This window comes from Clarias gariepinus, chromosome 18 (genome assembly GCF_024256425.1).
Source record: "Clarias gariepinus isolate MV-2021 ecotype Netherlands chromosome 18, CGAR_prim_01v2, whole genome shotgun sequence".
NCBI classification, from domain to species: domain Eukaryota; kingdom Metazoa; phylum Chordata; class Actinopteri; order Siluriformes; family Clariidae; genus Clarias; species Clarias gariepinus.
Genome location: NC_071117.1, coordinates 4,999,180 through 5,012,518, shown reverse-complemented (window position 1 = coordinate 5,012,518; position 13,339 = coordinate 4,999,180). Strand labels below are relative to the sequence as shown.

At 38.3% G+C, this 13,339-nt stretch overlaps 1 protein-coding gene across 1 annotated transcript in view; it reads left to right on the top strand.

Moving 5' to 3' along the window:
- LOC128506993 (sialoadhesin-like) overlaps positions 1–13,339 on the top strand; it is a 212,987-nt gene that overhangs the window by 8,620 nt on the left and 191,028 nt on the right. Inside the window, exon 5 of the mRNA XM_053477609.1 lies at positions 1,619–1,631. Coding sequence (XP_053333584.1) covers positions 1,619–1,631 — 13 coding nt within the window. The remainder of the gene's footprint in view (positions 1–1,618; positions 1,632–13,339) is intronic.

The window sequence follows — 13,339 nt, the reverse complement described above, 5'->3', positions numbered from 1 at the left end:
GTTAAGATACATTGTCTTTACATCTATACGGTGTATTTTCATCATCCGATATTTGCTGGTATGTGGATGGGAAATATATATAAGTAATCTGGAAATAGAGTGGAGAAACACCAAAGGAGAATGAACCAGAAGGTGGCGGTAGTGCAACACTTACAGTACGGATTCACGCCGCCGTTAAACTCCAAAGAAGAAGAAGAAGAACAGTTTGTTGAGAAGACAAACGTTTGGCGGGCGTGTGGAAAAGGTAAGCAGGAATTAATTTGCATCTTTCTAAATAGAAACAAAATTCTGAACATAAATGTCACCTGCTGTTTAGCGATGTTTAGTCACGTTATTTTGGTTTAAGCTATTTCTTGTATTTTTAATCACACTTAAAATACCGACGGTTATATGCGGTCTGTTCTCATGAGTTGTGAAGCGAGAGGAACAAAGTATAAATATTGTTTATTTGATAAATTAAGTATCATGAATTTTAATTGAATCTATCTCTGTATTTTTTCACAGGAGTTTGTGAGTGAAAGTGTCCTGTCTGTATCTGACTTCAGGAGTTTCCTGACCAACCGTCTCTAACGGTCATATTTAAAAGTCATAACGGACAGTTATAAAGTACAAAACGTTTCTGTTGGTGTTTAATTGTTTTTCTATGATTAATACTTATTTGTGGTGTTTTATGTTTTGTGCATCTTTTCAAATTGAGACCTCATTTGTAAGTTGCTGTTGGTGTAAAACAGTGTTTTTATTAAATATAAAATAAAAATCTCCATTTTATTCCGTTTGTCTTATACTTCTTTCCTTTATAGGATTCTGTTAAACATGGTTAATTATAATTAACCGAGGGTATTTAATTAAAATAATGGGAGGGGGGTGTTTTAATAGAACGACGTCTATCCAACATGAATCAGACATTTGGCAGATGTATGAACATCTGATTAACATCGTCTAAAGAGCAAATCAATTAAATCAATTTAATTCATTTACGTCTTAAATACGCAGGCTAAGCGTCGTTAACGGACGTCTCGGCGACATCTGCAAGATGAAAAAGATGACGTCGCATAGACGTCTCCGCGACGTGTGTGTGCTATCTGGGATGTTTGTAATGTACAGTACAATGTGTTACAAAATGTAAACTTTTTTTAAAGCATCCTTCCTATTTATATTGTTAGGTATTTGAAGCATACAAAATAGTAAGAAGACAAATGCCAGCAGGAAATCTAAGAATGCATGATGGTGTCGTATAACTGTCAGTGGATTATAGTGTCTCTTTCCAAAATACTGCATCTGTCATTAGACAGTCAGATCAACCCAGCACTTCCAGGTCCTACCTCCCCCTTAAGTTTCTTTCAGCGTACTATGTGACCCGTGCTCGCACACCTGTACCTGGTTAAGTAACTATCTGAACATGGCGAGAGAATCAGCCGGTGCAACATAAACATAAAATTATCAAAGTCAGAGGGGTAAAGCAGAGTATGGAAAAGCACAAAAATCAATGGTGACAGCAATGAAACAATGCAGTCTTGGTGAGGAGCAGAGGAACAAAACAGAACGAGCAAGTAATAATTAGCTAAATACAGTAGGTCACAGTAAACGTAACAGCACACTCCATATAATAGGGAAACAGCAAAATGTCCTGTGTGAGCAGCGTCATGAAAACAAGACAATAGAACATGTATAATACTAATCAAATGCAAGAAATACAAACAAGAGAAGAGATGATGGCTCTACTGAGGAAATGTGTAAAGGCTGAGCACACTGTAAAATGTATTCTAGAGAATAGAGAAAGGAAGACAGGACAAGCAAGTAAGTATGTGATGGGTTTGTTATGAGTGACAGGACTGGATATTCAGGACCAAAAAATAACTTAAATGTGTCTCTGTTTATGAACTCCTCCTGGAAACCCAATCCAGAAACTGCCATCGCAAACTGCTGCTACATGAGCTCTGCTGAACATAAGCAAGAGTGTGTCACCCAGCACCAGATTTGCTCAGTCTGTGGTTGCTAATCGCACATGATAAAACATCTTTGTGGAATGTAGAGTGACATTCAAACCTTTGTCGACAATGATCATCTAGATAAAACTGTGGAAAACAGAACCACAGTGCGTTTTTTTTTTTTTTTTTTTTTTTAGAAAAAAAAACACTCTGGATAGATTTTTTGTGAAACTGGCTGCCACGTATAAAAAATAATAATAATAATAATAATAAAAATACCCCTAACGGAGAATTACCCAGTGTTATTATGAAAGGAGACTCCTTTCAAACACTAACCTCCTCCCCACCAAACACTAACCTTCTCCCCACCCATCTTTCTCTCCTCCATTCCTTCACATAAGTGAGAGATAAGTAAAGAAATGTGCATTAACGCCTTTCTTTACAGATTTCTTATATTTAATACTTACTGTATATTATTTTTGTATAATTAAAACTTTTTATACTTTGTTTTATATTTTGCCATATAAATAAAATAAACAAAAAGTAAAATATAGTTTATATTGGTGGAGAATGGATAAATTATATTTACATGAATTTCTATGAATCAAACTGAATCTGTGTACAGTATGACCAAATCAGATTATGACCAGAACTTAGGAACAAATTACATTCATGAACCGAGGTTCCACTGTAGTGTACCCTTAACTCCTTATTGACATTCATCTTCGCCCCTTGGTATCTTATCTGTTCACATCTGATTAGAAATAAATTCATCTGATAATCTGAGTAGTAATTGATTCACCTGATCATCTAATTAAGTAATTAATTCATCTGATCAGTAATTGATCAATCTGATCATCCGATTAGTAATTGATTAATCTGATTAGTAATTGAATTATCTAATCTTCTGATAATTAATTTATTCATCTAATTATTTGATCAGTAAGTAATCAGTGATTATTTTGTACGACCCTGCTTGCTCTTTGGATTTTGATGCATGTTTTCTGTATTTGTTTGATCTCGCTGCTGGACCCTTGTTTAATGACTCTGATAACTTTCCGTTGCTCCGTGACCTGCATAATGATTTTTGCTGTGTTTGTGCACTTCTTGAATATCAGGAAGTTATAGAGGAAGTTAAAAAAATCATAACCGAGCGCTCATAACTATTGGGTTATGATTTTCTGTTCACAGAGCAGACCGACATCAGCTCAACGTTATCCTAGAGGATTTTTCTCACCTGCATGTTTAATTCTTCTGTATTTAAGAGAACACCTCAAATACCTATTAGTCTGCTATTGGGTTCAGTTCTGCCTCACCCGTGAACACATCTAACTAAGAGTGATCTTAAACATTAGAATGAAAACAATGTTGGGATTGTGTTCAGAGAATGTCCACAAAAGAGTGTTGCAAATAGTGGTTATGCTACTGGACTTAGTGTCATCTCCAGTTCTGTATTTTTGTATATTCCCTTAATATACAAAAATAATTTTCTAATTTCTGGTTGGCTTGTTACCTAATCAAATAAATTAATTAAAAAATGGTAAACAAACCATTAAATCTTGAAATGTATAATATTCAACCCCTGGCTTGTCATGTCTTGTTGCATCCATCGCATAAAGCACTGACATAAATACCTTAAAAATGTCACATAGTCATCTCCAAATTATCATTATATACGTTATCAAGTCCCTGTGGATGAAGTATTATTACAGAAACCATGTCATATTAGAACAGATTAATATTAACCTGTGATTTTCAGCTGCACTACAGTCAGAACTATCACTATTTTCACTCCTCCATCTCTCTCATGTCATCTCTCCCACCTTAGGAAGATATCTACAGCGATATAGCAGTAACAAATCCACCACCCGATACAGCCTCGCCCAATCAGAATGAAGTTCTGTACGCCTGTGTTGAACGTCAGAGAGGTGCAGACTCCGGGAACACGGCTAAGAGTCGTGCTGTGAAAGCTTCTGCCTCTGAGGAAGAGGAGTACGCTGGTGCTGACTACAGGTAAAAGGAGCTAATTTGTTTCCTCCACTCTAACAGAGCTGGAAATGATCTTCTGCTGGACGTTAGTGAGATCATTTACTCTCTTTCTGTAGGCCTGACATTGCTGAGGATACCAGTGCCATCTATGGAAATGTGAATTAAACACCATTCACCCATCGATTCAACCTCAACACAACGTCCATCTGGTCACAGCAGAAAACTTAATACTCTCCAGATTTACACACGAACATATTTTTACAAATATTTTTTATACTTTTTTGCATATTTGCTATACGCAAACTTTACTTCTGTAAAATACTGGATGGTTTAAAAAGAAGGACTAAATTAAAGCAACCATCAATCATTGTAATATTTAAATATATGTTTAAATGTCAATTTGGTAAGACGCCTCAGCACCAGGAAAGACTCAATTGACAACCTGAAGTTAAAATCCCAGTAGACCCAGCAAGACTACAAAAACGTGTTTATAACCTGTATATGAGTATATACGTAGATACTCTCAGTACATTAACTGATCTAAAGCTAACTCTGCTCTAACATTACTTTAAAATAGAGTAGAGATACTTTACACTGTTACACTGTACATGAGCAACCAAGCTGGTGTGATGTTACTCCATAAAAGAGGAATAAATTGGACTAATCCACTGAGTTGAAATTGCAAGTTGAGCGTGTTTTAGGTGTTGTTTATAGTTTATAGGGAGGCAATTATGAGTTGCAACATGTCTTGAATGTAGCATTAGTGTTAACATTACTGAAGTGAAATGAGAAGGGCATTGTTTGGATTGCTTTAACAGCTGTAACTTGGAATCCATCTTAATTGAATTAAAGTCATTCCAATAGAATTGTGTGTGTATGTGTGTGCGCGCGCGTGTGTGTGTTAAGATTTATTGAGAATAATTAAGGGTATAGTATATCCATCACCTATGTCATTGCTTCTCTATAACATATTATATGTAAGGTATTAAAATATTGTTATTGACATTATAATCTAATAAGAAGATTCCTGTGCCTTGTTAGCTTTACAAATAAATATAATATATGAATTAACATTTTCATTTGTTGCTGAATTTAAGTTAAAAAGTGTTGCATTTCACTGCTATTGTGACGGATAGAATGTGGCAGTTATACATTTTGATGCATGTTTTATGTTAATAAAAAAAAAAAAAAGATTTAAATGTTTGTTGTGATGCCAACTGGAACTGTTTTGTTGAAAATAACTGTTTCATTTGGTTTTGTGACTGTTTTGGATGTTGAGATTAAATCTAAACAAGTGACGGTGAGAGCAGCGTGCTAGTTATTTTTCCATCTTTCTCCCCTCACTATTTGTGCTTATTTTAGGTACAACACTATAGCCTCGTAGTCAGATTATCTGTATGTCAGCAGGAGGAGTGGAAAGTGAAAAAAGTCTTTGTGGGTATAATTATGTGGCTGAATGACACAAAGCTTGGATTCTAGCTGCTGTAACATGAAAACTAGCTCTGTAACATGACACATGATCAGGATTTGGAAATACCATCGTCACTAACCATAATGAGCTGACTTTAGCATGTTTTTAATTATAACTTGTATGCCTTTTGCTCAGAATGAGCAAAAGCTAGCAGCTAAAATGATATCATATGGAGCGTTGTAATAAATGAAATATAATTATAATTAAATATCAAACACAATAAACCAGCACCTGCTAAGAGGAGATCCTAATTAAAGAGATTTAGGAATTATACAGGTGAATAAAAATGAGTTAATTATATGGGGGAAGCTCGGCTTCATCAGCTAATTCTGGATAAGGAGTGTCTTCTGATAGTGTGAAGCAGAATTAACTACAGTTGCTTGTTGTGTAGAGAAAGCTGCACAATTCCTTATTATTCTCTAGGGCCTAATTATGAGATATAGGATAGAAGAATATTCCTTATTGTCGCTGAACTTTATTATCTTAACTGATCTTAATTTTAAAATGTGTCTTTGTGGGAAGCTTTGTGATCCCGTGGGTGGGGATTAGAAGGGGTTAAAGGAGTTAGAAAAAATATTTTATCATTAGTCTTCTTTGTCTTTCGGCTGTTCCCTTTCAGGGGCCACAGTGAATCATCTGCCTCCATCTAACCCTATCCTCTGCATCCTCTTCTCTCACACTAACTAACTTCATGTCCTCTCTCACTGCATCCATAAATCTCCTCTTTGGTCTTCCTCTAGACCTCCTGCCTGGCAGTTCCAACCTCAGCATCCTTCTACCGATATATTCACAATCTCTCCTCTGAACATGTCCAAACCACCTCAATCTGGCCCTTATGACATCATCTCCAAAATAAAAAAATAAGGAACTTAAAATACCATGGTTCAGATGAAAGTGGGTAAGGAGTGACTGCTAATGAACTGAGTCAGTGTTTAAGGATATGAATCAGTCGTGTGTGGTTATTAAGGGAGCTAGACATAAGAGCATGTGTGGATAGACTGGCCTGCTCGCATACTAAAGTCATTCAGTGTCATTCTTTCAGCCATTGGGTTTAACAAGCATCTTGTGATGTTAAGTCAGACCTGGTGTTAATATTTTATTTTGTTTTCCATTTAGTGAGAATGTGGTTGTTAAAATACAGTGATGAGTTGAGTTAAAAAGCAAGATGTTTACGATTCCTGCCTATTTATAACCACCAGGTGCACCTAATCAAATGACGTCACCTGACCGATCATATTAACGTAGCATTCATCATTCAAAGTTATTCATATCAGTGTATAGTTAGTGTGATTTGAAAAGTGCTATAACTCCACCTGCTACAGTTTCAGCCCAGTGGAACAATCTGACTACATGTGAAGTGCCTAATTCCGCAGCCCAGCTTCTTCGCATATCTGAAGGAGAGGCCGCCTAACTAGTGAGCGAGAAGCGATATTGATTTGGGCGCACGCCGTGACAGGCTGAAAAAAAAAAACTATCGTCCTCAAAAATGTAACAGATGAGGACTCAGATTAATGTGCAAAAACTATATAATAAAACTATATAAGACTACTTTATAAGACTCAACTTTTATTTAAGCGCACTCACAATAACGAAAAAACGTTGTGATTTTATAAATGTTTAAAAGCAAATAAGCTGCGCTGTTCTGTATTGTTTTGGCGCGTCAGAAAATGAACGCAAACGTTTTTTTTAAATGATCAGAGTCAGTCTGCTTGCTGTTTTCCCGACGTGTCCATAATCATTAGTCTACTTCTGCCGGTGCGCTCTGGAAAACTTTATGCATGCGGCTAAGCGCTGATTAAAACTATGGAGTAAATTAAAGAGGAGAATCACGATGCCGAATCGAAGTCCTGAGCCCAAACCTCATTTAAATTAAATTAAATTAACAAATATTATAAGTAAAAAAACAATAGCCCATGTTTAGAAACCGTTTATAACTTCTTTCCGACATGAGTTGGCCCGGTGTTATGCGGAGAGCGCCGGGAGATTTCCTGAAGCTCCGAAATCACTGGGCATTTTTTCTAAATAGATGCTATCTTTAATAACTGATGGAGGTTTTGAGTTGTATACACACGCTTTTTTTAAGGGGTTTAAAACGAATTAATAAGTCCGAGCAGACCTACATGAAAGATGAGAAGTGAGTAACTGCGCGCGCTGTCGCGGTGTATATACTGTACAACACACGTTTATCAACCTTTTAAATAAAAATGCTGCCTTTTGTAAAGTGAAAGTACTTTACAAAAGACGAACCAGCAGGGGAACCTCAAGCCCCCCCCGGACCTACCCCGGAACAGTATGGCCACCAGGCCGGCAACCTACATCCGCCGGCACAGGCATCCCCAGCAGCACCGCATGCAGCTCCCAGAAAAACAGCACCCAAGAGTCACCAAAACCCCATCCAAACCAGGATCGCAGTGCCAGCGCCGAACCCCCCAAGAAACCCACCCCCAAGGAACCCCTAGATGCCTCCAGCCCATATGGCCACCCCACGCCAACAGCTTTATTTCAGTCATGAATTCACAATCACATCACATTCCAGCTATTATTTCCAGCCGTGGTTAAATAATGGATGAAATAATTATTAAATGCTGGACACAAACAGCAAATATGATAATTATTATAAAAAGCCCGAAGAAGTTTGTGTTCATAAAATATTTACTTAATAATATAAAATATATAGTTCATTTATGTTTTCTGATGATGTCGACACATTTTTACATTTTAAATAAGATATGTTGGCATATTCACGAATCAGGACATCCGCATAGTTAACACTATCAGATAGCCCACTATCAGGAAATTTAATTAATTTCAATACCATTTAAACCAAGGCATTGCCATGGCTTTTACTGTTTTGTCCCTGTTAACATTACAAAAAATATATAAGAAACTTATTAAGAATTTTAAAGCATGAATTTGGGCATCTCATTTCATCATTATGAAAAAAATATGAAGCACATATACACACATTTATCATGAAAGATCTGTTGTAAAGCAAAATAAAATTCATGTTTGCTTCAGCATTGGGAACAATATTGTTTTAGACTAAGTAATTATACACAATTCTTCGTTGTACAGTACTTGGTCCGGCTTTTAAATAAAGTCCTTCCATGCGCCATCTGGCGGATATTCAGTGAAGCACAACACATTTATTTAAATTCCCGAATGTTGCTTACGGCAAGTCGCGGCACGCCGCGCGCTAAATTGAGGCATCCCGCGGGAAAACACGCGCAGTCTTAATAACCACATCTGTATATATATATATATATATATATATATATATTTGTTTAGCATTTTTAACAAAAAAATACCATGTTATTTATATTGTATTTCTTTGCTTTTTTAATTCATGTACAATATTATGCAAAATAACAATAATTGTGATTGAATGTGTAAATTATTGGAAAGTTTATTGTTCATACTAAAAATTTAACTTTTTTTATTTTTAATTTTGAGGTGTTTGTGAATCTGAAAATATGGGAGACGATACTCAGTGCAACACCCATGCACACACTGTGAATAAAGATTTTATTTTTGTTTGTTTTGATGAAATTTGTTATTAACCATCCATATTTTCAAATAGACCTCGAATGAAAGAAATATATAAAATTTGATCAGTTTCATAATTCACATATAAATGTAACATGATTTGTATTACTCACATAAATGTTTGATTCACACATAAATGATAATAAAAATTGTAAATACATTAATTTACAGACTGACAATGGTAAGTAAACAACAAGTCTTCATTTGACCAGAAGTGTGAATTAAAAAAAAAAAATCCCATAAGTCAGTCTTGCTAGAGTGCGCCAAAAAAAAAAAAAAGTTCAAAAAGTAATTTACACATCTATTATCATTATTTTACAGGATGTCAGAATATTAATAATGCAAAACTATAAAAAAAAAAAGTGTATGTAGTATATTTAAAAAATATAAATAAATAAATTATCACCATTACATAGAGTAATTTGTAAAAAGGGATATTAATAATTTCTTCATGTATCCTATGATATTTATATCTATGCTGTAAGTTGTTGTTTTAGTCTATATTAATTTTCAGTAGTGTGAAATTTACACAGTAGCAGCAAACTGTGTATACTTTACCTCCCAACCTATCACAACATCCTTTGTGAGATAAAAAAAAAAAAAAACTATAGAAACTATAACCAATGCAGGAACTGGTTATATTTAAAAAAATAATATATTATAAAAATGAAATCATCTATAAAGGTAAAATTTATGTTAAAATTATTAAAAATATTCTCTTCTCGCAAAATACTCACAATTCAAATATCCACTGTATTAGTATTTATACTGTAGCGTTTTTACGCCGGGAAGAATGCTGGAGAGACGAGTGAGCTTATTTGCTACCCAATGCAATGGCTGGGAGTACTTTATTAAGCACACAGCATGTAAGGCATGAGCAGCACCTTCACTCAGAAGCCTACATCCAATTCAGCACTAGCTTGAACTGGAGCACATTTCACACGTCACACCCGCCTCACACACAACAGGGCCTAAGCCACTAACCAGAACACCTTTCCCCAACATGGTGAACACACGCCGGCGTCCTTTGGCAGGTGAGGGATGAACGCGAATGTAGTCCTGAGGCGGTCCGGCCTCCAGAGTTCAATGGTTCCCCGGTGTGCGGCTGGTGAGGCGCAAGACGGTCCCGGTGGGGCAAAACTCGTGCCCGCCCTGCCAACCGCACCCGGTAGATGACATCGGAGAGCCGAGCTGGCCGTGAGTGTCCACGCCCATTCACCCCTTCTGCCTGGCGATGAGCGGTTCACAGTTCCACAACCCGTGGGAAACAGTGGAGCCGGTGTCCACGAGCGCCTGCAGTAAGACGCCGTCCGGCACACAGTCGATGTAAAGCCCCGCGGGGCTCCCCAACCGTCCACCCGGCGCTAGTTTAGCGGCTGCTGGTGTACGCTGTCCCTCAGGCCTGAGAACGTTGAAGCGGTAGTCCGGCTGTCCCTCAGGCCTGAGAACGTTGCAGTGGTAGTCCGGCGGTCCCTGTCCCCGGCTAGGTTCACCTACCAAGCGCCACTGAGCTGCGGGCGGTCACTCGGCTCTTTCGCCGTGATGTGCCGCCATTATGGGCTCAGCGCGCTCGACCTCGCACAGCGCCTCCTTACGGTCGCCCGCGCCGTCGCCTAGCCGCGAAACGTCGGAGAGCTGCTCGTTGTCTAGCCGCGACGGGTAGCCCTGTCCCCGGCTAGGTTCACGAACCGAGCGCCACTGAGCTGCGGGCGGTCGCTCGGCTCTTCCGCTGCGATGTGCTGCCGATATAGGCTCAGCGTGCTCGGCCTCGCGCAGCAGCAGGTCGCTTTGCCGGCTAACGGCGCACAGAGCTGTATCTTGCTCCGGCGCTTGCGCAGCGCCAGCCTCCGCCCCGAGATCCAGCGCCGGGATTTTCTGCTTCCCGCTCCGCGTTGGTTGACGTGGTGTGCTCGCGCTAGCTCTGCCAGGAAAGCGCTTCTTCTGCGCGAGTAGTCGCTCCGCTACTCGGCGGCCCGCTTGGATTTTTAGAAGGTCCTCCTTTGTGCGCTCGAACCCGTTATTCTCCATCCCACTTCTGACACCAATGTAGCGTTTTTACGCCGGGAAGAATGCTGGAGAGACGAGTGAGCTTATTTGCTACCCAATGCAATGGCTGGAAGTACTTTATTAAGCACACAGCATGTAAGGCATGAGCAGCACCTTCACTCAGGAGCCTACATCCAATTCAGCACTAGCTTGAACTGGAGCACATTTCACACGTCACACCCGCCTCACACACAACAGGGCCTAAGCCACTAACCAGAACACCTTTCCCCAACATGGTGAACACACACCGACATCCCCGCAAGGCATGCTGGTCGTCAGCCGCCGCCCCGCCCACGCCACAATACTTTTATATAAAGAGTTTGAGTGTGTGTGTGTGTTTGTGATATTATCTTCTCCTTCAAACGTGCTTCCAACCAACCAACCCTGGCCTCAAAACTCAGAAGGCTACGTGTCATGGCCGATAACTGCTCCTTTGATCTGCTGGTTACAGCGGGGTGCCGACTGCTGATCAGCGTATAGTAACCTGTACAAGCCAAGCTTTTTCCCTAAAAATAGTGTGAATGTCTGCAACAATCACTAACCATTAAAATGTTAAGAATTGAATTAAACACAAATATATAAATTATATTTTCTTTACACATATTTTCATTATATATATATATATATATATATATATATATATATATATATATATATATATATGGTACTTTTACTAAGCTATTTATTCATTTATCTTTTATTTGCTTACTTACTTACTAACTAGCAAATGCTTTTTTAGGGCTCTTAAACTACAGCAGTATGAATGACAATGGAATATTACAAAACGTGCGAGTTGACACCCTTGCACTGATCACTAACCATTAAAATGTTGGACTTAAATTTAAATGCCACTTGTATATATTCGTGTTAAATTAAATTCTTAAATCATCGTGTTCACCCATGGGTTTACTAAACACCAGAACAAAAAGTCTAGGGACAAAACGGAGAAGTTTCTTTTTTCGTTTTTTTTTTTTAATTTGCATTGAGTTTAATCATGCAGCACTTTAAGTATTCATAGCAAAAGCAACCCAACAGTGTGATTAAAGTACCCGAAATAACACAGAATTTTGACCCAGCATAAACAACTCAACGATGTGTTTACAGAAACCCAGCAATTTTTTTTTTTTTTTTTTTGTGTACTACTACAGTACTAACGAATGGAGAAAGTGCAGTCAAGGCCCGGGGATTCTGCGTGCTGTCGCGTTGTATTCAGAGAGTAGTACATATTATTGTGTTTTTTTTTTTCTTTTCATTTCATGTCTGTTGTTTTATTGATAAATCTGCTCATATCTGCGCACGTGTTTATCAGCCTTAAAAAGCTGCACGTGCAACTCCTTTCACTTTGCACAAGACAGTGTTTATTGTTTAGTGTATATTTAAAGCGCATAAACACAATAAAAAATAATGTTTTATGGTAATATATCATACATCTTTGTAGTCTTTTTGCACACGTGCGGGTGCGTTACAATAAGAATAATAATAATAAATTCGGAGCACTACTACTAATATTAATTAAAATACTGAATGGAGAAAGCGCAGTCAAAGAAGTACCATCACTGAAGGAGAGAAGAAAATAAAGAATAAATACATATCAGTATTTACAGTTTGAGCTTGACACGTTTATGAGCTCTGTCGCTTGCTGTCAATGGGCGCCTTAGAGAGAGAACACATTTTCTGCTTCAGTAGACATACAATACTTCAGACTGAAACACGACTGCCCCTACAGGTAATGAAGGGCATTTTCACAGCTTGCCGAGCAAAGCTTCGGCAAGTCGCACTATCCCTTTTTTTTTTTTTCGAAAAGTGCGTTTTTAATGGCGACATCTGTATATGTCACCCTTGGAAGAATGTATATGTATATGTATATGTCATGCCTCTTCTGGAAGAAAGTATTTACTGCTGCCATTTCCATCCTCTTTGCAAAGTCCACCACCATCTGTCCTTCTACATTCCGGTCCTGTAAACCAAACCTGCCCATCACATTTTCCTCACTTCTTTTCCCTTCCCCAACATGTCTATTGAAGTCTGCACCAATCACCACTCTCTCACCTCTGGGGATGCTCTGCAGCACTTCATCTAACTCACTCCAGAATGTCTCCTTCTCTTCCAACTCACATCCTACCTGTGGTGCATAGTCACTAACAACATTGAACATCACCGCCTTCAATTTGCAGCTTCATACTCATCACCCTATCAGATACTCTTTTAACCTCTAGAAAGTTCCTTACAAACTCCTACTCCATTTCTTTTCCTATCCACACCGTGGTAAAACAATTTGAACCCTGATCCTAAGCTTCTAGCCTTGCTACCTTTCCACCTGGTCTCCTGGACACACAGTATATCCACCTTCCTTCTCTGC